The 27,111-nt window shown below is 45.0% G+C and overlaps 3 protein-coding genes across 3 annotated transcripts in view; 1 reads left to right on the plus strand and 2 right to left on the minus strand.

Annotated features, from left to right (window-relative positions):
* cog5 (component of oligomeric golgi complex 5) overlaps positions 1 to 4,782 on the plus strand; it is a 63,998-nt gene extending 59,216 nt beyond the window's left edge. Inside the window, 6 exon segments of the mRNA XM_080022796.1 lie at positions 213 to 316; positions 865 to 1,102; positions 1,720 to 1,796; positions 2,522 to 2,648; positions 2,966 to 3,045; positions 4,515 to 4,782. Of these exon segments, the coding sequence (XP_079878922.1) occupies positions 213 to 316; positions 865 to 1,102; positions 1,720 to 1,796; positions 2,522 to 2,648; positions 2,966 to 3,045; positions 4,515 to 4,626 (738 nt within the window). The 3' untranslated portion in view covers positions 4,627 to 4,782.
* A 326-nt stretch (positions 4,783 to 5,108) lies between these two features.
* On the minus strand, positions 5,109 to 7,479 carry ndufa5 (NADH:ubiquinone oxidoreductase subunit A5). The gene is made up of 5 exons (XM_080022250.1): positions 7,390 to 7,479; positions 6,350 to 6,394; positions 5,640 to 5,756; positions 5,425 to 5,490; positions 5,109 to 5,329 (listed from the first exon to the last, which is right to left on the minus strand). The coding sequence occupies exons 1-5, from the start codon at positions 7,408 to 7,410 to the stop codon at positions 5,228 to 5,230; spliced, it is 351 nt and encodes a 116-aa protein (XP_079878376.1). The 5' UTR covers positions 7,411 to 7,479; the 3' UTR covers positions 5,109 to 5,227.
* Positions 7,480 to 9,400: 1,921 nt separating this feature from the next.
* Positions 9,401 to 26,119, minus strand: LOC307246615 (zinc finger protein aebp2-like; the record flags this gene model as incomplete). The annotated part of the gene is made up of 8 exons (XM_080022597.1): positions 9,401 to 9,939; positions 10,676 to 10,789; positions 12,212 to 12,279; positions 12,929 to 13,053; positions 13,793 to 13,979; positions 15,151 to 15,258; positions 15,454 to 15,736; positions 25,632 to 26,119. 8 exons carry the CDS (start codon positions 26,117 to 26,119, stop codon positions 9,927 to 9,929), a joined length of 1,386 nt encoding a protein of 461 aa, XP_079878723.1. The 3' UTR covers positions 9,401 to 9,926.
* Between the last annotated feature and the right edge of the window lie 992 nt (positions 26,120 to 27,111).

Consider the following 27,111-nt stretch of genomic DNA (forward strand, 5'->3'; position numbering starts at 1 on the left):
CCCTCTAACCCTTTAACAAACCTAACCCCCACCCCTCTCTCCACCCACCTCCCTCCCCCCCTCTAACCCTTTAACAAACCTAACCCCCACCCCTCTCTCCACCCCCCTCCCTCCCCCCCTCTAACCCTTTAACAAACCTAACCCCCACCCCTCTCTCCACCCACCTCCCTCCCCCCCTCTAACCCTTTAACCAAACCTAACTCCCCTCGCAGGGAGTGCAGGCCCTGATGACCAGCGCTGTGCAGCCCCTCCTGCAGTCTGTCAGCGACTCCATCGAGGCCATCATCATCACCATGCACCAGGAGGACTTCTCCGGGTCAGCACCACACACCATAATAATAACAATAATAACCTCTCAACGGGAAAAATGCATTTGATTAAAAGATGGGATATTATGCGATACCCATTTCACATTTTCGTCATCGTGCGTGGACTTTGAAGGATCACGATCGCTCTTTTTTCAATGGAGTCAATATCGTTCCTCAACGAGTGATTTGTCTTAAATTCATTAAATTCTCAAATATTTATCAAATATTTCTCTCTGGTCACCAACGTAAACACGTCCTTAGTGCTCAGAGTGCACCCATACTCTTATTACTCCATTTAACACAACCCTTCTGAGTAAAGCCATGAGTGGAATTTAGAGACAAAGTAGAATAATAAAGCATTAAAAACAGGATGAGAAATAAAGCAAAATAAAATGGACAAAATGAAAAGAAGAAATCGAACAAATAACCGAGTATTATACTCGTCTCCAGAGTGGGCTTTTGACCTTGAGGGATCACGAATGATTTTTCTCTAATTATTGGTGTGTGTGTGTGTGTGTGTCTGTGTGTGTGTGTGTGTGTGTGTGTGTGTGTCCAGGCCGCTGTGCAGCGCCGAGCGTCCTGACGTGCCGTGCTCGCTCTACATGAAGGAGCTCCAGGGCTTCGTGTCCCGGGTGATGGCCGACTACTTCCAGCACTTCCAGTGCGTGGACTTCATCTACGGGCGCACGGAGGCCATCGCCCGCCGCGCCCTCCAGCTCTTCCTGCGCCACGCAGGCCTGCTGCGCCCCCTGGGGGAGGGAGGCAAGATGAGGCTGGCGGCCGACTTCGCACAGGTCAGCGGAAACTCCCTCCACATTCAGTGAATGAGGGTTTTATATAATAGTACATTTTAATTAGAATATGAATAACCTATAATGATGATAACAAATTATAACAACAGTTATCTATATTGATAACCTATAATAACCTTTATTTAAAATAATAATAATCTTTGTTTATAATAATAACCTGTGATTATAATAACAACCATTAATAATAATTACCTTTATTTATGGTAATTATAACCTTTAATAGTACTACTGCTGCTACTAATAATAATAACCTTTATTCATAATAATAACCTTTACTCGTATTATTATTAATAATAATAGTATTAATACTAATATCATAACCTTTACTCATGATAACCTTTAATAATAGTAACCTACATTAAGTTAACGACGCTGTATATTCCTGATCCATTTATTATGACTTTATTTTACTCACTGAGCTGTTTACTGCTCATAACTTTATTTATCACAATGTTTATACAGTGTTTGTGAATGTAGTCGTCCTACTGTTGGTACACATACTGCAGCTACACCCGAATGCTCAGATACAGGGTGGAGTCAAGCTGAGGGGTGTGTGTGTGTGTGTGTGTGTGCGTGTGCGTGTGCGTGCGCGTGCACAGATGGAGCTGACGGTGGCCCCGCTGTGCAGGAGGGTGTGTGACCTGGGGAAGCCGTACCGTCGCCTGCGCTCCTTCAGGTGAGTTGCTCCGTCCTCTGAAACGACACTGACGGAGCAACGCTGTTGTTTTTATTATAATATTTGTTTATCATTTTTACTGTACTTCATGCTTTTCTATTCCAATTTTACCAACATGAACATATTTTAGATATTTTAGGTTCAATTGTGATTGTATTTTGTTTTTATGATTATTTGGGAGGGCTGTGATAAACCTCGTTTTGTTTTTATTTTGTCTTTCTTTCACGTTTTGTCTTCAATTTATTATTATTATTTATTTTTTACTCTTTTCTCATAAAAGTGTGTTCGTGATAATAACGTTTTTTGTTTTTTTTACATCACACTTCCTTTTCTTTTCCCGACGTCTCATTTGGACGGATCGCTCCTCAGATATTCCAGTTTTTTGTTTTTTTTTGTCGTTCATCAGATGCCGCCGAATGAGTTACAAAAAAAAATAATAATAAAAAGTAAAATAAATCAAAGTAACGGTTCCTTCAGGATTCCGCCGTCAGACGGTCACGGAGCGTTGCCTAGCAACACGTTAACACCACACGTGTCGGAGACGGAGCGGCGGCGTCATCCAGGAAACCTGCAGCTGCTCTGAGTTTTAGAAACGTGTGGTACGCACAAGCAAAATGGAGACGAGTGTGTGTGTGTGTGTGTGTGTGTGTGTGTGTGTGTGTGTGTGTGTGTGTGTGTGTGTGTGTGTGTGTGTGTGTGTGTGTGTGTGTGTGTGTGTGTGGCAGGCCCCTGCTGTTCCAGACCAGCGAGCTGATCGCCAGCAGCCCAGCGCTGGGCGAGCTCATCCCCTACAGTGCGCTGCTCAGCTTCCTGTTCACCAGGGCTCCGCCCGAACTCAAGTCCCCGCATCAGGCCAGTTCCCGTGGCCCCCCGCGGGGGGCCGGTCGCTCCCCGCTTAGCTCTGCTATTATTGTTTTGGAAAAGCAACGTGATTCAAAGACGAGTTACAGGAAAAGTGAAAGTTTTATTTTGCAGGCACTGGAAGCCAGCGCTAGTAGTTTTCTCCAGTAGTTGATGGTAACAATGTTTTTGTTTGAACCTCATCCCCATCGCCTTGAACCGTCACGAGAAACAAAATGGAGGCAGAGCAGCGCCTCGTGGTTTGACTCGGTGTCGTTTTTCACTTTGTGACGTCGCTGAATGAGGCCGTTCTGCCCCCCCCCCCACAGAGAGCAGAGTGGTCCGTCGCCCGTTACTCCCAGTGGCTGGACGACCATCCCTCAGAGAGAGACCGTCTCACCCTCATCAGGTACAAAGTCCACAGGGTCGACCCGCTACAAACGGCCGATTGACACCTTTCCCTCCGCCGGGTGGGATCTGCGCCGCGTCCGTGGGCAGCTTGGGACCCCGTGCGTCCTGTTCACGTCAGAGGTCGGTCGCGGGTGGAGCCGCTTACAACCCGGGTTTCCCCCCGTTCCCCCTGGTGACATGCCAGATGTTAGCGGGTGTGACCGAGTTTTTGGCGCAGGTGGGAAAGGGGTGTAGCAGATTATGGCTGTTGTCCGTGGTGGTATTACCACTGCTGGTTGTGGGCTTGGGGTCGGGGGTCGGGGGTTAGCTTTTTGACATCGCGTTAGAGGATTACGTTTAAAGACGTTGGCTTTACTCATTTTGTTAGGGTTAGGTTCATCCCAACCACCACCAGGTTTGGTGTCATCCCGGTGTTTTGTGACGTTTGCAGTAAAGGGTGTGAGGTTGGTGGAGGGTTAGGAGGGTTAGGATGGAGGTGGAGGGTGAGGGTTAGGCACCCAACCACCCCTGAGGCTTGGGGTGTGAGATTAGAATATTTTCGTTGGAGATGGTTGAGTATTTGGTTACATTTGAGGTGGATACAGCTTATGAGGGTTAGAGGTTGAGCGGGGGTTAGGTTTGTGTGTGTTGTTCAGTTTTGGTGACAGGTGAGGTTTGTGTTTTTTACCATCACTTAGGAGACTGCGTCAGTGGTTTGTGGCACTTTCTAACCATCTAACCCCTTGTGGGGCTGTTTTTTTGGGCCTTTTTTGGAAATGTTTTCCAAAATCTTCTCAAATTCACACCTCGACCCGTTTTTATAAAAGAGGTTGAGGTGTCAGTTTGGATCATTTTTCTTTTCAAAAAAGCCAAAAAAACAAAACAAAGCTGTCTTCTCCAAACTCACACCGTGGCTGCAAACAGCAGGTGGGCCGTGAGTTTGGAGAACATGAATTTGCGGGGGAAAAAAAGTTCTCGCCTTTTTGTGATTTGTTTTTTTTTTTCTCCAAACTTACACCTCGACCCCTGTTTGCAAAACAAAGGTTGAGGTGTCAATTTGGAGATTATTTTTTATTTTTTTCATAAAAAGGCCAAAAAACCAAAGCTGTATATTTTGGGGTTTTTTTTTTTTTTTGGTCAAATTTTTTCCCCTCTTATCTTTTCCAAACAAGTTCAAGTTCAAGTGATTATTTGTCACGTACATATACATACGGTCATACATATATGCAGTGAAATGTCGTGACAGCATGTGCGGAGGGAGTTTGGAGAACCTGAAAAAAAGATTAAAAAAAAATGTTCTGGCTTCAACACCTTTTTTTTTTTTTGCAAACAGGGGCTGAGATGTGAGGCTCATTTATAGATGGATTATTTAGTCAATGAGTTGGTGGAATTCAGTGAATATCTTTTGACAAAATGCGAATCCTTTTCAAAATCCCTGACTGAAGCTGCAGCGACCTCTGGTGGTGACATGTGTGAATTGTCTCTCAGGGGAGCCCTGGAGGCCTACGTGCAGTCGGTGAGAGCCAGACAGGGGAAGGAGTTTGCCCCCATCTACCCCATCATGCTCCAGCTGCTCCAGAAAGCCACCAGCTCCACCTAGTGTCCACCCAGTGCCGTCCTGGGCGGAGGACTCCGCCCCCTGGAGGCTGCTTCCTCTTCAGCCGGCTTCACCATCTGATATTCGAAGCCGTTTCCGTCTTTGTTGATTCTGTCTTAATATTATTTGTGGGGAATTTGCCCAAATAAACGCAGCTTTTACGTCCGTGTGTGGGAGGAATAATTTACACACTCCTACATCTGCGGTGTCCATATTTCCTAACCTGTCCTTAATTTAAAAAACCTGATGTGCCCTCAGGTATTTGGTTAGCGATTGAGAAGATTGTTTTACTTTTTCTAAACTCAAAAACAGCACATTCACAGCTACAGTTCTCCTCCCAGCGAGGTTTGGGTCGTACCGGGTCTTCTGAATTCCTCTAAACTCGAAGGACGTGGGGACATTAAAAAAGCCTCCGGTTCCAAAGACTAAAACGATACAATCCGGTTGAGTAAGCGGGAGGAAAGTAAAAACCACTCACTCCGAAGGACTTAACTGGAAAATATTCCCTTGTTCTTTTATTTTATTTATTATTATTATTTAACATGACTTCATTGGAACAGAACAGAACCACAAACAACGAGACCTTGGCTTTGAAGACGTGCAGCTAAAGTGGCCATTTCCACTGGTTGGGGGGGGGTTCGTCCACCAGCGGTTCCCACGGTTTCCACTCCGTCATCTTCCTGGTGAGAGCCAGTTCACACTCCGCCTGCGCAGAGAAACCACAGTCCCGGAAACGAGAAGGTTCATATTTACAGGTACCTCAAGGATTATATAGATATTGAATAGTCTGGCGTCTCGCACCTGGAAGATCACCTCCTCGATCTGTCCTCCGTTGATCTTCTTCTCCAGCTTCTCTACGCTCGGCTCCTTCCAAACAAAAGAGCCGCGTCGCTCAAACCTTGGCAGCTTTTGTGTACAATTTACTTCGGATAACATTCACAGACTTAGTTTTAGGTTTGCAAAAGTCCTCGTCAACACAGTCTCATCTTAAAACAGCAGGTGACTCGGTGACTCACGGCTTTGACGGCGTCGAAGCGCTCGCTGATCAGCTGCTCCGTGTACTTCCTGTACGCCGCGTCCGCGGGCATCGACTGCAGCGACGCCAGGATCTTGGAATAGAGAACCCTGAGGCGCTGCGGAGAGCACATCACCCCAAAATGATCCACATGACCAGCAATTGAATAATAAAACATGCCAACAGGGCCTCCACTTTGTCTGGGAGTTGGGTTTTTTTTTTTTTTTTTTTAAACAACCATTACCGTTGAAATCAACTTCGTCTGCGGCCGTATTAACCCTCTCGCTGTCATTTCTATTTGACTTAATTTCGCATCGTGCACAACGGTGCCGTCGCCAATTTTACCTTTGGGCAACCGTTATGGGTAATACAAGTGCGACCCTGTAGATAGAAATGGCAATAATACGAATAAAACAAATTTCAGCTGGTGCAGCCCAGACAATGGAGCAGGAAGATAAAGAATAATGAACAACTAGACGTCTCACGTTGACACGTACGGACATATATCCATCAAAAGACGTTATCAACACATTTGCGAAGGAGGAGGAGGATACCAATTCCAACGCTAACATTTCCAGTTACAATAAAAGTGAAACACTTATACTATTGATATAAGACCGTGTGCGTTTCTTTTTTTCGACAAAGGGAACATAAATCACACTGATGTATTTGACAATTAAGCCGCGGGCGTCTCCACCCGGCGCCACCTACCTCATGAGGGTTGTGCGACACAGCGAGGCCAACCAGGCCCGTCGTCTGCAAGGAAACAGGAGTTAAACCAGGACATTCTATTCCAGCCTGCGGGTCATTTTTACATTCATTGTACGGAGCCATTTATTCTTGTTTATTTTTAGCTTCATTTTTATTGTTTGCTGGTAATTTTGAGGGGTTTTTAATTGCTAACTATATTTTAAGCTTCATTTTTATTCTTTGTCCTTATCCTTTGATAATTAATATTTGTTTAATCTCACGGATATTTTCTTGGTTGATTGTACATTGGCAAATCTTTTTTCTTTCTTTATAGCTTTATTTGTATTCTGTCATTAGGTTTACTCTATTGTCATTTCTTCCCATCTCGATAGCTTAGATTTATTGTCGATGACCATTTTTTCCTGGTTTATGTTCAGCTCCATTTATGTTGTGTATTGTTCATTTTTAGCCTTATATTCACTCTTTGTTGAGTGTATACCTCCCCCACCACACACACCTCCACTATAATTAACTGGTTTATTGCGTGTTGCCAGTATCTCTCCATCCTTTTTCTCTGACTTGAGTTTAGGGACGAATCAAATGACAAAAGTCAGATTGAGGAGCGTGACACACGCTGCGTGTGGGAGTGTTTTTACACTAATCTACAAAGAACAACCACAACATTGGAAATATACAACAAACCTAACGACACGCGTCGACAAAACACAAGTAATTCGCAAACTACAACAATTCTAAAAACGTATGAAACATGTCACAATATGTAATCAGCGAAATAACTCAAGAAAAAGTAAAAATATTTCTACCGAATAAAAAATGATAGAAAATAAAGCTGAAATAACAACAACAGACTGTGTTTAATGGCGCCTGCGGGTGAAGAAAGGATGGATTCTGTCCGGAAAGGACGCTTTTTGCTGCTGTTTGCTGCAGCCTGACGCGACACCCTCCTTATCTGGTTGTTTTCACTCGGCTTTGACCGCAGCGCTTCCCAAAGTCCGAGCTTGAAACCCAAAATGTCGAAGCACCGTGACCTCCACTCGTACCTTTTTCAGCAGACCGGCCATCTTGCCCCACACGACAGGAAGTGCCGGCGCCGTCTTCCGGCGACAATACGTGACGTCACGTATCGGACTCAGCGGCGCCCTCTAGTGGCGGCGGTTACGTATTACCCGGAATGGGACACGATACCCGATCGTGTTTATTATTATTATTATTTATTATTATTATTATTATTATTATTATTTTAATTAAATGTACTTATGCTCATGAACAAGAGAAACAATATAATCTAAAAAATGGTTAAATGGAGGAGAAAGAGAGAAAAAAGAAAAATAAGTGTTTTACATCTAATAAAACAAATATCTTTGCTGTTGGTTTTGGTTGCAATAAAACAAACAGCTGAATCCATAGTGTTGACGCGCGCCGCTGTCAGAGACACAAGAAAGAAACGAAAAGAGAAGAAATAAAAACAAAAGGAAGGAAAATGAATAAGACGCAAGAGAACTGCTACGGCCGAATACTCTGACGTCACGGGACGCGCCAGCACACCCACTTGAATACGCAAAGGATTGTGGGGCAGCAGTGTTGGAATCCGCACCATGACCCGGAGTGACATGGTGCTCCTGCCCTTTCAAATAGGATGTGAGGCGCGGTTCACGGGCTGAGAAGCGCTGCCTTTTGAAAGGAGCGACTTTGTCTTTGTTTCATCATTTTTGTTTGTTTATTTTTGTATTAAAATAAATTTTCACAATAAGTACAGTACTATAGTGAGTTATTTCTTGTGTAGAAAAGGTACAAAACAATGTTTTTCCACATAAATAACAGTAAAATTGCTTATTGAGTACTCCTTACGTCTCATATCTGTGACGTCACGGAAACGTGGCGTAAGCGGTGAAGAACGTTCCCTTTGTATCGATTATTATCGATTATGAACTACTTTTAGTGCGCTAAGTCACGTATTATAAGCGGACCTGGCAACTCTGTCACTACCTGCTGGGTTCATAAGATTTGGGCTGGTTTTAGAAATAACCGGCGGTCGCTTTTTTGCTTTTCCAACAGACACAAGGTTCAGTTGACGTTGACACCAAAGGCCCAACGCAGACGGAACGAGCGCCGCTGCGCGTCCCCGTCTCTCCAAACCAAACCAATAAAAACACTTCTTATTGTAGATTTATTTTATTATTTTCCTCCGTTTCCCAATCGAACGTAACAACTAAAAAAGCGCCGTGCGGCGGTGTCAAGCACGTCCCGCTCTCCATTCTCCCCCCCGACGGTTTCCTGGTTACATAGGATTTGTGCTGGTTGTTGGTGGATTGGGCGGTTTTTAGACGGCAACACTGAGCTGAAGAGCGACCGCTGTATGGATATATCGTCATATGCACCAATACTCTGACACACAGAGACAATCCTAAAAACAAAAAGTAAGTTCATCCGTTATTACCGGTGTGTATTTTCAATGAACAAAGACATTTAAAAAAGAAAGTTAAAGAAATAAGTGTTGGCGCAATTTTGTACTGATAAAAGAAGAAATGGACGACTCAGGAGAGATGCTGCCACAAAACTATTGGAATCATAACAAAAATTATATTCTTCCAATATATTATGGTATAATATACAGCATAACTATTATTATGCTGTAAATTATAAACATAATAGACATCAATTCCATAGACAGAGCAGACATGAAAAGAGAAGAAATAATTTCACTGCCACGTGGCCTCACAAAATATTAGAACTAGAACTATATTACACTTCCTCGAATTACACATTTTGTGCAATTCTCAAATCAATTATTTTGAGTGCACAAGCAATGCACGTGTAACAGAGGATAAAAAATAAAATAAGGCTTTTTGTGCCTGAGGTGGGAAAAAAAATACTGTATGTTTGCTGGGAAGTTTAACATGTGTATTAAAGGATGAACTGTAAAAAACACTAAAATGAATAAAGAATAAAAAAAGGATTCTTTGTTGTTAAAAATCTGACAATAGAACGACCACATGAAAATGACTCAAATATTCAGAATCAAAGTCAGAGAGTTTCCCAGTAGGAGTTTGAAACAACTTTAATGACAGTGAAGTTCACACATCATTAACAGTTTTTAGAACATCTATTTAATAAAAAGTTTGGCAGCAGAAAGAAAACCAACAAAAAAAAACAAGAAAAAAAAACAAACATCTATCTACAGTACAGTAAACTTTCAAAGTATAAAAATATATTACAAATCTTCATAGTTATTTACAAAGACGGGAGGTTCTCTACAGATACGTCTAGCGCTCTACAGCTTCTGTCAGTTTCACTTCGCTCTAGTTTAAATACCTAAAAAAAAATAAAAATAAACAACAACAAATAAAAAAAGGTAAAAAGAAAAAAAGAAAAAAGCAACATCTGCCCCAACGACAAGAAATGGAGAAGAAAGAGCCTCTCTCCGTCTTTGTGGGTGGCTGCAGGCGATGTTAAACAGTGAAAGGGAGATGGAGGGAAGAAAAGAAGAGAAGAGGGACCAAAAGGGGGGAGTGGTGGGTGTTTGGGAAGCAGGATCAGACGCTGGGACCTGGGGCCTCCCAGGAGAATCACAAGAACATCAGAAGAACATCCTGCGGAGAGACAACGGTTTGGGGCCAAACCATTAAAGCAGGCTTCATTCTGCCACTGCAACACCGACTTTAAGTACTTTTTTAAAGCACTGTTCTTTCCATTTTCAAGGACTTCACACAAAAAATAATAATAATAATAATAATAATAATAATCATAATAATAATAATTCACATCAATTTTCTGGGATCAAATGTGATCTTTATTGGTCAAAACAAAATATAATCTCAGTCTCAATCTCTATTTTTCATAGCATATCTAATGATTCTGGAACTTTTATTTGTTTTTTATTACATTACGACTCTTCAAGCACTTCAGCACAAAGAGGGGCTGGTTCCCAAGGTATTCCAGTACTTTAATGTCTGAGGACAAAATTCAAGCCCTTCAAGCACCTCCAGGAGCCGGGGAGAACCCCGACGTCTTGAGTACGTTCAGTTTCGTCGACTTTCAATTCACTACTGTGCATTAATTCATTTTACTGTAGTTGTTGTTATGGATTAGGAGCGCTGATCATTGGTAAGCTCATCGTCATGACGACTGCTGCTGTTACTCCTCCAGCGACTGTTTTAATGGACGACACTTTCACTCCTGTTACCAGTCTCACAGTTCACTTTTATTATGTCGTTTAGCAGACACTGTTGTCCAAAGCGACTTATGATCTACAAAACTTTTACAACATTGTCACTTTATCAAGCCAACCGTGTGTGTGTGTGTGTGTGTATAAATGAAATGACACACCTGTAGATGTTGGGGTCCAGCAGCACAGCGGTGTCCGTCGGCAGCTTGGACAAATGAACAACCTTGGTTTTCTGCTGCTGCCGATCACTCTCATTCACCCACACATCAGGCAGTCTGAGAGGGGGAGGGAGGGAGGGAGGGAGAGCGAAAGAGAGGCAGGCATGGAGGGAGGGACAGAGGGAGGCAGGGAGAGGGAGAGGGAGGGAGCCACAAAGTCAGAGGCAGTTGTACAGAACAGAAAGACAGTGGAAGTTCCAACCTCCACCACCAGGGGGTGATCCAGCGCCACACAGCAGCGCCTGGTGTGCGTCACGCAAACTCAAGTGTCATAAACTAAAAAGAAATGATAGAGATGTGGTTCAACATGTTGCATCATTTAAACATGAAGAAATAAAACACTTTCAACAAAACAATCTAAATTTACTGCAAACATGCAGTGGACGTCAGATCTCCACCGTTACTACAATCTGTTGGAAATCACTGCTGATGAAAGATGGAAACGAGACGGAGGAACAGAGCGAGGAAGAGAGGGAGGAACAGAGGGAGGAGGGGAGGAACAGAGGGAGGAAGAGAGGGAGGAACAGAGGGAGGAGGGGAGGAACAGAGGGAGGAGGGGAGGAACAGAGGGAGGAACAGAGGGAGGAGGAGGAGGAACAGAGGGAGGAGGCGGAGGAACAAAGGGAGGAGGGGAGGAACAGAGGGAGGAGGAGGAGGAACAGAGGGAGGAGGGGAGGAACAGAGGGAGGAGGGGAGGAACAGAGGGAGGAACAGAGGGAGGAGGAGGAGGAACAGAGGGAGGAGGCGGAGGAACAAAGGGAGGAGGGGAGGAACAGAGGGAGGAACAGAGGGAGGAGGAGGAACAGAGGGAGGAGGAGGAGGAGGAACAGAGGGAGGAGGGGAGGAACAGAGGGAAGGGGCGGAGGAACAGAGGGAGGTGGAGGAGGAACAGAGGGAGGAGGGGAGGAACAGAGGGAGGAGGAGGAGGAACAGAGGGAGGAGGGGAGGAACAGAGGGAGGAACAGAGGGAGGAGGGGAGGAACAGAGGGAGGAGGGGAGGAACAGAGGGAGGAACAGAGGGAGGAGGGGAGGAACAGAGGGGGTGGCAGAGGGAGGAACAGATGGAGGAGGGGAGGAACAGAGAGAGGAGGGGAGGAATACAGGGAGGAACAGAGGGAGGAGGAGGAGGAACAGAGGGAGGAGGAGGAGGAGGAACAGAGGGAGGAGCAGGAGGAACAGAGGGAGGAGGGGAGGAACAGAGGGAGGAGGGGAGGAACAGAGGGAGGAGGGGAGGAACAGAGGGGGGGCAGAGGGAGGAACAGATGGAGGAGGGGAGGAACAGAGAGAGGAGGGGAGGAATACCGGGAGGAACAGAGGGAGGAGGAGGAGGAACAGAGGAAGAGGGGAGAACAGAGGGAGGAACAGAGGGGGGGCAGAGGGAGGAACAGAGGGAGGAGGAGGAACAGAGAGAGGAGGGGAGGAAAAGAGGGAGGAGGGGAGGGTGGAACAGAGGGGGGAGGGGAGGGGAGGGGGACTCACATGTCCTCGGGCGTCCAGTGCAACAGGACCTTGACTTTCCCAGAATCCTCTTTCCTCCTCGCTATCACCTGGAAGGAGAGAGGGAGGAAGGAGAGATGGAGGAAGGAGAGAAGGAGGAAGGAGAGAGGGAGGAAGGAGAGAAGGAGGAAGGAGAGAAGGAGGAAGGAGAGATGGAGGAAGGAGAGAAGGAGGAAGGAGAGAGGGAGGAAGGAGAGAGGGAGGAAGGAGAGAAGGAGGAAGGAGAGAGGGAGGAAGGAGAGATGGAGGAAGGAGAGATGGAGGAAGGAGAGAGGGAGGAAGGAGAGAGGGAGGAAGGAGAGAGGGAGGAAGGAGAGAGGGAGGAAGGAGAGATGGAGGAAGGAGAGAGGGAGGAAGGAGAGAGGGAGGAAGGTGTTTTTATGACGCAAACTCCTCGTGTCTCAATTTGTTTAATTACAAATGAATCAATCAAATAATATCAACAAATATGTCAATAAAAACAAAGAGTATACTGGCTGTTCTGTGTGTGTGCGTGTGTGTGTGTGTGTGTGTGTGTGTGTGTGTGTGTATATGTGTGTGTGTGTGCATGTGTGTATATGTGTGTGTGTGTGTGTGTATATGTGTGTGTGTGTGCGTGTGTGTGTGTATATGTGTGTGTGTGTGCGTGTGTGTGTATATGTGTGTGTGTGTGTGTGTGTGTGTATATGTGTGTGTGTGTGTGTGTGTGCGCGTGCCCACCGTGCTGTGGAACACCACGCTGTGCCCGTTGCCCAGGCTCTCGATGTGCGTGGCCAGGTTGAGGCAGATGGCTCGGTGGCGGATGGCGTCCATGGTCTGAGCGTCGAAGAAGTCGTGAGGTCTGGCTGCACACGGAGAACCAAGAAAAAGTTATTTACAACGTTTTGCCAAAATAAAATACAAAAAAAAACCCAAAAAACCCAAAACAACAAATAACCGATTTAAACTCACAACTTGAATTATTTATTTAGTCCTGATTTTACCGTTCCCGGGCTTTTGTGATGAGAAAAGATTTGGAAAGAAAGTATTTCCATAACATGTTGCATTTGGTAATAACTTGCCAAAAAGTAATAAATACTTACATTAATGTCAAGTTACAACAGCAATTTGAATAACTTGACTTTTGTGTGAGTCACAGTTACAGTGGTTATTACAAGTCATTATGACGATATCATCAAGCTCTGATGCAGTGGTTCCCTCATTACACCTCGGACCTCGTTTGACTAAAGGTCGTCTCCGTGACCTTGACCTGAGCAGATGTTTGTTTACTCTGGATTCCTGTTGAGAGGCAGACGACCAGGACGACAGACACATCCTCCTCCTCCTTTAATGGAACCATCACCTCGTCAGTGAAACAACAGTCAAGGGTAAAACTAGGATTCAACTATTCATCGTTTTGCTGCACGGGGACCCCCCCCGGGAGCTCTTGAAGGGCCCCCCGGGAGCTCTTGAAGGGCCCCCGGGATCTTTTGAAGGGTCCCCGGGAGCTCTTGAAGGACCCCCCGGGAGCTCTTGAAGGACCCCCCGGGAGCATTTGAAGGGCCCCCGGGCTGCACACTCACACACATCGGCGCTTGCACGTACGTAGCGAGCGCCTGCGCTTGTTCTTGAGCTTCCTCCTCTTGCTGAGTCCGGCCTTGGAGGGCGACTCCTCCTTGAGCCGGCCCTGGCTGCCCGGCCGCGACGAGCCCTGCGAGCTGAAGTGGGTGGGCACGTGGCGCGCCAGCCCCCCCTGGGAGGCAAAGGTGGCGTTGCAGCCTCCCACCACGCACTGCGGGGGGGGGGGAGAAACAAGCTCGTCGGGACGCTTCTCAACAACAGGCGGGTGCGATTGCAGTAAATTGGGCTCGGCTCCTCGTTTGTTTTTCCAACAACAACCCTGAACCCAAGTAACGAGATCAGAGTCCCCAGGAAGTGGATCATCACTGTTTGACAAGGAAGCTGAATCGAAGGTTATCTGATATCATTTATTTCACTGACTTCATTCGTCTCCGCTGAGAGTTCAACTGTTCCCTTGTTTCCTAGCTCGTTTCCCCATCGCATTTCATTGTTTCCTCGCTCGTTTCCTATCCTATTTCCTTGCTTGCTTGTCTCCACGCTCTCTAACTGTACATTTCACACTTTACCATGTGTATATAGATATGTTTATATATACACATATATTCATATATAAATATCTTTCTTAATAATCATTATATGTTGTATGTTAATATGTTGTATGTAAATATGTTGTATGTAGATTTGGAGTTGTAACGAAAGTAATTTCCTCCTGGGATTATTAAAGTATTTCTGATTCTGATTCTGATTCTTAGGAGTGGGCCGGCCACACCATCGTCGCAATGTGGGTTTGTTTTTTTTTATCCTTAAAATGTATCCCGATAGTCGTGATCGGAATCAGGAAAAACCAGTAGAGGAGCTGCAGCTGCAGCTTTTATTGTGAAAAAATTCAAATAAAACATTTGTTATTTTTTGCCCGAGGGGAACGTTGGTGATAAACGGCAGGTGAAGCGGTGATGTAACTCGCTCAGTCCTCAACCAAACCTCATGAAAACCGGTTCAGGGTTGAGCGACTTACGGCGGATTCTCACACACATTGCGTTTGTTTACCGAGCGGATATGGAGCGCAGACATACCATAATAACCATTACGGAGCAGCCCCACCTCCACCAGCCTGTTTCCTATTTTATTTCCTTGTTTCCTAGATAGTTTCCTATTTTATTTCCTTGTTTGCCTGCCCGTTTCCTAGTCTTATAGCTTGTTTACTTGTTTCCTCGTCTCCTAGCGTGTTTCCTTGTCTTCTATCGTATTTCCTTGTTTGCTCGCTTCCTGGCCTGCTTCCTTGTTTCATACCTTCTTCACTTGTTTCCTTGTCCCCTGGTGTTTTCCTGCTCGTCGACTAAAACCAAACGACCCAAAACTACCGACGTAATTGATGGCGTCACCTTGAAGGGTTTGTCTCCGCTGTGCGTCACCATGTGTCTCTGCAGCCAGCTCTGACTGGTGGACGGCGTGTTGTACACCTTACAGCCCTTCCACAGACACACAAACACCTGCACGCGCACACACACACACACACACACACACACACACACACACACACACACACACACACACACACACACACACACTGTCAAAAATATAACTGGACTAAAACACACGTTTAAGTATCATGTTAGCATCTGAATATTTGTAATTTTGAACAGAAAGACAGACAGAAAGACAGGCAAACAGACCGACGGACTGACCCCGCCCCTCTGTCCATCCACATGCATGCTCCTGATGTGCTCCGCCAGGTCGGGGCTGCTGGGGAACAGCAGGTGGCAGTGGTCCCAGCAGCAGGTGTAGCCCAGGGCCTTCCCCCCTCCACCGCCCCCGCCGCCGCCGGCGCCACCTCCTCCTCCTCCGGGCGCCGCCCCCGCCCCGCCGCCCGCCACCGTGCCCGCCCCGCCGCCATGCCCGTTCATCATGGCGGGTGTGGAGCGTCCGCTGGACGCGCCGCTCTCCACGTCCATCAGAGTGCTGCTGATGCTGTGGAGGAGAAGGTCCCGGTCAGTACAAGGCAAGACGTTGATCTGCACATTACATGCAGCAGGCCACTGCAAAGTTTGCCAATCCATGGCGGCGGTCAAAACCGAAAAGCACCTTGGTCATTACGACGCCAACCCAGCCTGCATTTACAGTTATACATTTTAAAGACCCATTTTAATTAAATGTAAGCCAGATTTTTTTTTTGGAAGCAAGTCATCTCTCTTGAACGATCTGCAAAACAATTTCTGATCGTCAAAAATAAATATGGACAAATAAAACGATAAAATGTTTGTGCAGAGGTAAAGATTAAGATCATTAATTCCAATTTAAGACCATCCAAAAATGTTACGGCCCAGCATTAATTTAGTACTAAATAAAGTACCGGAAAACTGAATTTAAGAGACATTTGAAGGGGCATTTTTTCAGGACCTGCAGACGAGCTGGCCACACCCGTGGACGCAATAATGTCAGAACAACATCGGTAAAGCAGGTTTACGCTTCTCCGTATGTACCCCAACATCTCTACGGAGCTACACAGCCAAGGTGCGGGTGGGGTTACAGGTAACCGTGGGCGGCGGAGGAGCCGACATGCACACCTCCCAATCCTCGATAATGCGTTGCACAGTCCTGCGCGTCAAATAGGCTCGAGCAGATATTCCATTATATCAATTACCGCGATTTGTCACCATGAGATATTTTCAGTCTCAAAATATCACTTGCTCCAGGTTACTACTTGCATTACTAAAATCATATTTAAAAAAAGCATTTTCTAATAATCTTTCTACAGAGCTCATGGTTCTACCACGTAATCAAGCACATCAACCAGCTCACACCTCGTATTTCTCTCGTTAAAATTCCTTTTTATTTTTATTTTTTAATTCCATACATATATTTTCCTCACTGGTGCTCGTTTGGTGCCCGTCACTGTAATAAAGCACCCTGCACAACTGTGCATCATGGGAACACTTTCTTCACGACGCTTACCACCCCCCCACCCATCAACAACAACGATCATATGGTGTATCGCTATATTTGGGCAGGACCGCATCGCAATATAAAATTTCCAAACTGAAATTAAAATGCCGCAGACAGACTGTGGGTGATGATTAAAAAAAGGGTTCCAAGAAAAACGGACTTCTTGTTTGTTTTCTGTACATTATGGTTAAATATAATATAACCATAAAATATAAAAGCAAGCAGCCACGACGATGTCTCCGCACGGCACCTGCGCACGCTCGCTCGACAAAATGCATCAGTTTGAAACACACACACGATAAAGAACCACACGTGTGCAGTCAGCCGTAGAGATCTCTCACACACACACACACACACACACACACACACACACACACACACACACACACACACACACACACACACACACACACACACACACACACACACACACACACACACACACACACACACACACACACACACACACACACGTCCAGCTGCTCTGTTGTTCGGCGCCAGAGGGGAACAAAAGTAACATTGAGGTGCTGCAGCTGCCCGAGCAGCCAAACTCTCCCTGTGACAAAGGAACGAGGCAGGAGGGAGCGGTGGGAATGGAGACGAGGTGTGTGTGTGTGTGTGTGTGTGTGTGTGTGTGTGTGTGTGTGTGTGTGTGTAGCATTCCCTAAAAAACTGATCGTGCACAATGAGCACACCGACCAGTATAGGCCGGAGATAAAACTCTGTCAAGGTCTCCTGAGACGACGACGTCACATCAGTCCGACTCGAAGCCGACGCCACAACAGCCAAACCACGAACGGCAGCGACTCCCCTGCAGAGACAGGCTCAGGCGACACAAGCAAAACCAAATACCACAATTTGTTTGTGACCGATGTGTCATTATAGATAATAAAGTGATATTCTACGGGATAAATATTTGCACTTTCATAAAGATATAAACACACAATAAATATTTTAGCAACAACCAGCACTGATCATGACCCCACGGGTGGAGGCGTTGACCACAACAGCTCAATTCAGCCTCTAACTTCATATTTAACGTCGCCACAATCTTACGACAACCAAAACCCCCGACGATATCTCGTTTGACATCTAGATCCCCAAATCACTTGGTGTGGACACACGACGTGGCTATAAGCTGCGTCGCTTCCTTTCAGCGCGTTAAGGGCGGGTGCACCGAATCCTTTATGGAGGCCTTACCCCCTGCAAAGCACTGTGGGATACGTGTGCCCAGTTTGCCATTTTTCAAGAGTGGAACAGCGCATCCTGCCGCTTGATGTGGAGCGGGAGGATCGGGCCTCACACAGGTATCCGGACCAGCCACGGATCCTCTTTCATTTTCAGTCAAATTGATCAGTCAAGCCTTTTACCTGTTATATTTAGTTACCATCTCAAAGCATCCGCCAAGCCCTCCGCCCTCAATACAGGAAAGTCCCCCCCCCCCCAAAAAAAAAACAGAAAAGGGAACTGGAAGAAACTCATGAGCTGGTATCCACAATAAAATAAGATCAAATTAAAAACAGTGGTAGCCAAGTGCAATGAACAGACAAGAAGGAAAAGGAAATATTGACGTGAACCCATGGAGCTCATTTGACTCTTTTAATTGTCTTTTTTCATTCCTTTTATGCAACCATCATAGCACAAGCCCATAGACACTGCATCAGTTTTCTCCAACACAGCTGATGAAATGCACCTATGCAATCTATCCGTGGCAACATTCGTCAAATTGGCCTAAAATCTAAATGGAAAAATGATCGTCATCATTTTTTTTTTACGACATCGGATGTTGAAAGGGACCACACGGGGATCAGGTCCTGGGTTAACAATCACTGGAGCCATTTGAGAATGACTATCGGTGCTTTCGTAAGACATTAATATGCTATCATGACCACTGATCGGAACATCTAGAACAGTCTATATGTTCACAAAACTGCATCACTTAACTGTGAGACGGCGCTTAATTATATCATTATGATAGAATCACCAAAATCCAGGACGATATCCTGTCTTGCATCGCAATATGGATTATATGTATCCACATTATATGGATTGTATTATATGTATCCACATTATACGGATTGTATTATATGTATCCACATGTATCCCTATAATATGGATCTATCGCTCAGTCTTACTCTCGTGCAGTGACTCTCACCCTTTTCCCACATCAAGGATCCTCAATTTGATACCAAACATATTAGGCCTCAGAACCAGTTTGACAAGACTGTCTCTTGGGTCCTAATCTGAGATGTTAACTGTGAGATATGAGTTAATGTCTCTACTTTAACCAGGGCGATCACCACGGAACTAGGATTAAAACATCACTACTGTTCATCCTCTAATGGTGCCACTGTCACGTGGATTATATCATGCATGAACTTCAACAAAGAATGGTGGCGAGGTGGACCCCCTGGAGCCCCTAGAGGGAGCCCGCGTTGAAGCACCACTGCTGGGGTCTGCAGGAACATCTATCTTCAGACGTTGTAAAGAGCGGATGAGCCTGTTCCGGCTTTAATGCCCATTGGTGCCATTACTCCTCGACAGAAAGCACACCCTGCAGGGGATTCTGGGAGATCGCGGTCCACAGTGGCTCACAGACCGCTGTGAATGCCGCCCCCCCGTGCTTCAAAATAAAAGCCCCACTGGTGGAACCAGGTGGGATCTCCAGGAAATCTGCGGGTTGTGATGAAAAGATAAAGATCACCCACCTATGGTGTGATGGAAACACTATCTACACGCTGACAGCACTTTTATTGAACCAAGACAGGTGCCAGAGCCGAGAGCCACGCAAGTCAAGAACCGGGGCCTCGGTTCAAGAGCCGATATCCACCACAAAATTCACCAAAACACACTCATTACTATCACATTTAAATTTACTGCTTTACCGTTTATCCATTTGTTCTGATTTGAATATAGCTGACGCCATTTTTCGCATTGAGGGGAATTCCACTTTATTTAACTTTACCAGCAGATTCTAGTAGGCCAGCTCATTCTGAGCATAGCTATCAAAAAAACATGTCTGTCAATTTTGGATGTTTTTTTCCCACTACAAGACGTTGATGTAAAACAAGGTCTGAACAGAATTTCCCCGACGCTCAAAGGGGAAACTACAAGTGATGTGTAAAAAGTCGGCAATGAATCAATTGTTTGTCCTCTTTTCTGTTGCCATGACCGCAAACTCTCCAGAACATTTGTACTTAAACATTATTAAATGTTCCTGTGGTGGTGGGCGGGGGGAGGGTGCCTCAGAAACTAGTCACACTTAAAAATATTTGTTCACAAACCATTAGTTAACAACGAATAAGATCAAAAATAAAGGCTCCATTCAATACAAAAGTTGCAATTACAGTTATTGATCTGAGGTCAATGGTGACACAGATGGATTTTTGAAGATGCACTTGCAATTCAAGTGTGAAAACAAAGTTGGTGATGTTTTTGTATATTTGGCTTTCTTTAAAGACTGTTGGCAGCCTGAGGAAACTGCTCCAGACTGTTGGACCGGACTGACACAAGCCGTGAGTCCGCTTCACACCGAATCTGACAAACGATGCCAACAAACTGGAAGCCCATTCATTCCTATGGAGGGCCAGGTCTGACTGCACAGGCTCATCTCCGCGTACGTTCGGGGCTCCAGAGGGCATTCGCATTTCTCAACTCATGTGACAAGTTTTTCCGCATTTTCCGACTCATGCCGGTTTGGGCCTGACACCATGATAGGAAGTTAAGTTAACTCAAGTTTTTTTTAAACTTAATTTAATTTTATTATTTTTTTCAATTGGAACTGGACTCAAAAAGAAGTAAACAAGTCACGTATATACACAAGAACTGACACCATTAAAGTTAACCTGGGATGTCCCATGTTCAAGATCAATACATCTTTTTATATAAGTGAATTGAGTGTGATGTTGATTTTAGTTTTTTGTTTGCACTATGCGACCTCCATATAAAAAGGGAGTTTTAAACTAATTCACGGAACACGCCAAACGTCCCGCTGAGCGAACTTCTCGCTGCCGTACTGGGAAAGAGCTCTCCCATTGGACACTGTATTTTGCGACGTGAAACCCAGATGCATTTCATTCGGCGGTCAGATACGATTAGGGATTGTGTGTGAACCCAACCATGGAATGGTCATGAACAGTCCTTTATGGGGGAGCGACCCCCCCTAAACCAAACCAAACACTGCCATGCGCAAAGCTAAACACAGAGGATACACACCGCTGTATTCTGCTTTTCTTTCCCCCATTATCACTTTATGGCCGTGTGTTGTGACCCTCTGCCCTCGCTGCAAAAAGAACACTGTGTTCCTTCCCGAGCCGTAGGACACTGCAGCCACTTCCCACACGGCCCGGCCCGCGACCGCTACTCCAAAGCCAGCGCCATCTTCTTTTTGTAGGCCACGAATCTCTATTTATATGGACCGGCTTGTGCCCCCCCACCCCAATTGTTTTTTTTTTCATATAACTTTTTCCCCAAAACACTTTTTTTTGTAGATAATTGATTCTGTTTTCAATCCGTTTTGCCCCCATATATATTATAAAAAAGTTTCTATATATTTTAAGTGCGTTTCACTCACCTGTTTTATCTTATTCAATTTCAGTTTTATAACCATTTTTCCACATCCTTTTTAGCGTTGCTATGAAACCACTTGAAAACTTAAGTCTTATTATTACTACGAGTGGAGGTGTTGAAGTGATAGCAGGTGGAGGCTTTAATGGACATCGCCTTTCACGCTCTCTCCTCGCGATTTTTTTGCGACCGTGAAGGAAAACCATTTGAGGAAGACGAGAAAGACGGATGAGATGGTACTTTATTGATTCCATTATTTAAGTGGAGTACTCATCCCAGCCATTTTCCAAGTGTAGCGTCAAGTGCCACTAAAGTGGTAAAATCCCTCGATTGTTTCAAAAAATCCAATATTTCATACTTTGCTTTATAGCTGGCACAATTTTTTTTTAATTAAACAGCCATTCAATGTTTTAAGTTATGCATGTGCGCCTCCCTATGCCGGTTCCGCTGCTCGGTGGACAACAGTCCAAAGATGGGAAAAGGAGCACTGGTAAATTTGATAAAGCGGCGTAGCTAGTTGCGGTCAGTAAACTGTCCATTTGATGAATATTCACAAAGAATATCTGCCACCACCTCAAGGGACCAAGAAAAAGCTTCTCTGAAATTCAACGTTTGACCAAAGATGTAAGTTCTTGTTAAGAAAATCACCAACTCGTACAAAAAAGACCGACCGCCGTGGCCGAAATTAAAGCCACTCCAAACAGCGTAGACGAACTCCAAGCCCAGGGAAAGAACAAAAACAAAGCGGGGGTTCGAATTTTTTTTTATAAATTCCAACATGTGTAATTTCATTCAAACCCCCCCCCGACAGAGCTGTCGAATTTCAAACAGCTGAAAGGAAACCAGCCTCCCGAAACCAGCTGCCTCCGAAACTTCCTCCCAAACGCAAACCGCTGTTTCCACCAAACCGGCGGAGGCTACAAACACACACCAAGCGTGAATTTGACGGCGAAGTCAAACAAACGCTGTTAAAGAGTTTCTGCCGGGCGACGACAAGTTGAATTTCAGTTCCAAAGCGGATATAGGAAAGTGGACCGGTACTTCCAAGCATCGATGCGTCATGAGTTTGTCTCCCAGGTTACGCATTTGAACAAGCTCCATGACGTAATACACAAACATAGTACATTTGGGGGGGGTTTCAAGCCTTAAAGTGGTAATCCGTTAACAATTTGTTAAAAATAAATAAAATATACATAAATCCCATCCCAATCATTTAAGATTTATTCGCCATTTATTTAAAAGGACACTTCACAAGAAAAGTTCATTCAATGTATTTGTGTTATTGCATGCGCTATATCCCGTTTCCATTGTTGGCGCAACGCACAAGTGAATTTAACTGCGTTCGCTAAAGCAGCGTAGCTCGCGGTGGTCAGTAAACTGTGGATATGGACGAGGATTCACAAAGAAATGTCTCCACCACCACAAGGGATAGAGTCGATCCGAAAAACACAAAGTTTGGAGAAAAGACAAACTTGTCACTTTTGATGGGGAATCTGGGTCTTGTAGAGTCATCCACCCACACAGACCATCTCATCCATTCCCCTCGAAATAGAACTCCTGTTAAACTTTGACGACGCACGCACTCTCTATGTGTTGTTCCCATTGTTGGTGGCGGGGTGCGCCTCTCCCGGCAAGAATGCAAAGAAACCAAAGGCGACCACAGTGACTTCGCTAAAGAAGCGTAGCGAGCTGTGGTCAGCAAACCGTGGACACGGACGACAAATCATCCCGAAAGCCTCCAAATCTATCCATCAGAAGACGACAAAACATTTTGGGCCTTGTAGCGCAATCCATCTGATATGGATTCGCACTTTAATAGGAGGCTCTTTTTTTTGGCACGACCCCAAACCACAAAAAACAGGGTTGTCACTGTGGAAGCATTCACCAGGCAGCGCAGGCGTGAACTTGAGTTTGACGACACAACGCACAAACCCGTCATCTCACACGCGACTGTTCTGTCACCCATCTCCAGATCTTGACCCATGCCTTGCTCAGGGGCAGAAGGCAGGAGTGTCTAACCCTGACACTCGTTTCTTTTTCTTCCCCCCCCTCAGGGGATGGAGGAAACCGGGGGGACCCAAGAGGAATCCCACCTGAACTACTACCCCACTACCCATGGAGAAAGGCTCGGCTGGGTACAAACCCAGAATCTTGTTTCTGCCAAGTAAAGTGCTGAGGCCTAATGCCCCAAGGCCCCCAGACACCGTTCTTGGACGATTTGTTAATTCTGCCATTCAGATGTCAACAAAGTTTGATAACCTGGCCAACCTCTTTGGAGTTACACAAGAAAATTTGGGCTTCTCATAAACAAAAATTTAAACGATGCCTAAAAGTTCCTCCTCTCCACATCTCGAGCATTAAAAAAGCCATGGAATAGGATGGAATCCATTAAGTTCTTAAGAATTGGCATAAACATATTTCATGGTGTCTGTTTAGGATTAGGAGCCTGAGGTGAGGTTCATCCTATTGAACTATAATAGGATTGTTATTGTATATTTTCAATATATTGTTACAATATGGTATGTCACATCCAGCACTTAGATTACATAAAGTGAGGTATTTCAGGTTATTTAACCTCATTAAGATTCATACAAGAACGTGACAATATCTCATATTCTACGCAAATCATATGTCCAATATATTATTGATTGGCCCGATTCACAAATTATGCGGAGGCACCTCTTCAAGCTGGATTTTGTCTTTAGTTAAGTTTAGAGTTAAATTTCTGTTCAAACTTCACTATCGAAAAGTAAATAACAATTATGATGTGATGCATGAATGAGTAAGTTTAATGTAACCATCACATAGTTTAACGTGTCATATAGTTTAATGTGTCATTATACAGTTTAATATGGTCTTCCTTGTGTGGAATAGGATCATCATACAGTAGTGGAATATCAGTATCACAGTTTAATGTGTCATTATAAAGTTTCATGTGTCATAAAATGTAATGCGTCATTATATAGTTTAATATGGTTTTCATATAATTGTATCAATAATTGTCATTGTAGTTAAATGTTGGTTTCATTCATTAAATATGATCATCATACTGTAGTGTAATATCATTATCACAGTTTAATGTGTCATTACATAGTTGAATGTGTCATTATATAGTTAAATATGGTTTTGATATAGGTTATGGGTCATTACACAGTTTAACATCGTTTTCAGATAGTTTAATATGTCATATAGGTGAATGTGTCATTATATAGTTTAATATGTCATATAGGTTAATGTGTCATTATATAGTTTAATATGTTATTATATAGTTTAATATGTTATTATACAGTATAATATGGTGTTCATATAGTTTAATGTCATTATATAGTTTAATATGGTCTTCATAGTTTAATATGTTATTATACAGTATATGGTCTTCATATAGTTTAATATGGTTTTCATATAGTTTAACATGTTATTATAGAGTATAATATGGTCTTCATATAGTTTAATATGTCATTATATTGTTTAATATGTAATTATATGTTTGATATGGTCTTCATATAGTTTAATATGTCATTATATTGTTTAATATGTAATTATATGTTTGATATGGTCTTCATATAGTTTAATATGTCATTATATTGTTTAATATGTAATTATATGTTTGATATGGTTTTCATATAGTTGAATATGTAATTATATAGTTCAATGTGTCATATAGTTGAATATGGTTTTCATATAGTTGAATATGTTATTATACAGTATAATATGGTCTTCATATAGTTGAATATGTCACATAGTTTAATATGGTGTTCATATAGTTTAATGTGTCATTATATAGTTTAATATGGTCTTCGTATAGTTTAATATGGTCTTGGTATACTTTAAAGTGATGATCACATGTTTTAAAGTGATCTTTATAGACTTTAATGTGACCTCCCTACAGTTTAATGAGTAATACTATCCTTTAAAGTGATATTCCCACAGTTTAATGAGTAATAATATCCTTTAAAGTGATATTCCCACAGTTTAATGAGTAATAATATCCTTTAAAGTGATATTCCCACAGTTTAATGAGTAATAATATCCTTTAAAGTGATATTCCCACAGTTTAATGAGTAATAATATCCTTTAAAGTGATATTCCCACAGTTCAATGAGTAATAATATAGTGTAAAGTGATATTCCTACAGTTTGACATATAACCTGTGTCTGTGTTATTGAACTGAGATTCAGACGCTATCAAGCATTAAAAAGATGAATTCCCTCCGGTCACCACCATCAACACATGGAACCCCACATGGTGGTGGGTGCAAATCTCGGGCCGTGACTGTAGCGCCGCTCCCCGCAGCCCGGACCGCCAACTCTCCGGGCTGGAACCAGACCCAGAACCCCGGCTCTTCCCCACCGACCTGTCCTCCGAATCCATGCGGCTCAGCGGCTCTCCGTCCGAGGAGGACCTCTCCGCGCTGCCCGGTCTCCTGGCCCCCTGCGGGCTCTTCTTTGTGCGGCCGCCGGGCGGCGAGGACGCGCTCTCCTCCCTTTGTTCTCGCTTCGGCGGCTCGGCGCCTCCGCCCGCCGAACCCCCCGGGCTCGGGGCACTTTGACCCGGTTCGGAGACTCCGCCGCCGCCGCCCGCCGCGCCCGCCTCGGCGCGGTCGCTCTTCCCCGGGGCCACGCTCTCTTTGTCCGCGCCGGGCGTCGCTCCGTCCGCGTCCGAGCCGCCCTCCTCGTCGGCCGGTTCCCGCTGCTCCGGCGGGGCCTGCTGCTCCGCGCGCGGCTCTCCGGGCTCGCCGGTGCCGCCGTGCTCCGCGGCTCCCCCGGAGGAGGCGGCGGAGGAGGCGGCGGAGGAGGAGGAGGAGGAGTCCCGCTCGGCGCCTTCCGTCGTGACCGCGGACATTTTCTTTGTGCAGCGCGTCGCCGCTGTTGTTCCGCTTTAAAACTTCGGTCCCCCCCCCCCCCCCCCCCCCCCCCCCAGGGCGCCGCGGGGTGGGACGGGCTACGTGACGTCACCGCCCCGCCTCGTGGCCTCCCCGGCTCCACGTGGTCAGAGAAACAGAAAACGATCCAAGCTCCAAAACAATAAACGTTCAGTTGTTTTTTATTTTTATTTTTATACTTCACGCGGAAGCGCCGGAAACCTTAATGGCGCCCCGGCTGAAGAGTAAACAAAAAAACAAACGGAAAAAAAAAAAATCGAAATGAAATTAACGTCAAAATGTCCAGATTCAAGTCCCTGCCAAGTGGACTCAGTGATTTACTTCTAAACACATTGGAGATGTTAGAAAGTCACTTCTGAAAACACGTGAAAGGACTGAACGACGTCGTCCTGCATTGTGGAGTCATTTTTGAGTTCCGGATTTTCTTTTGGGCGGGGCTAAATCATGACCCGGTGACGCAGAGCGCTCATACTCGGCGTGGCCCCGCCCCCTAACGCTATATCAACACCAGGTTGGAATCGGAGCCTCAGTGGGGATAAGCTGAGCCACAGCCCTGGGATACAACGCTGTCTTGGCAATAAAAAGGCGTCTTCTCCAGCGGGCCTCCGGGTCGGGCACTGCTGTGGCGCTGGGCCGATTTCCGGTTTTACCGGTCCGGTCCGGTGGAGGAGCCTAAACCGGTTTGATGTCGTGCAAACCGACTGGACCGGCGTTTGTCATGATGAGACATTCTGGCAAATTAAAAAGTAGCTGACATCAGCAACCTGTGGCGACGGCGTCACGGCGCTAAATCCAACTTGTATTGCATTAGTAATAAGCAAAATGACAACGTGATTGACATTGTCTTTGTTTATTAACGCACTAACGGTGCCACTCGTGTGTTGCTCAGTTAAGTGCCCGACAACATGAAGAAATCAAATTTCCAAATTTAATTTCATTCATTCCCATTACG

This window comes from Zeus faber (genome assembly GCF_960531495.2).
Source record: "Zeus faber genome assembly, chromosome: 21".
Lineage (NCBI taxonomy): Eukaryota > Metazoa > Chordata > Actinopteri > Zeiformes > Zeidae > Zeus > Zeus faber.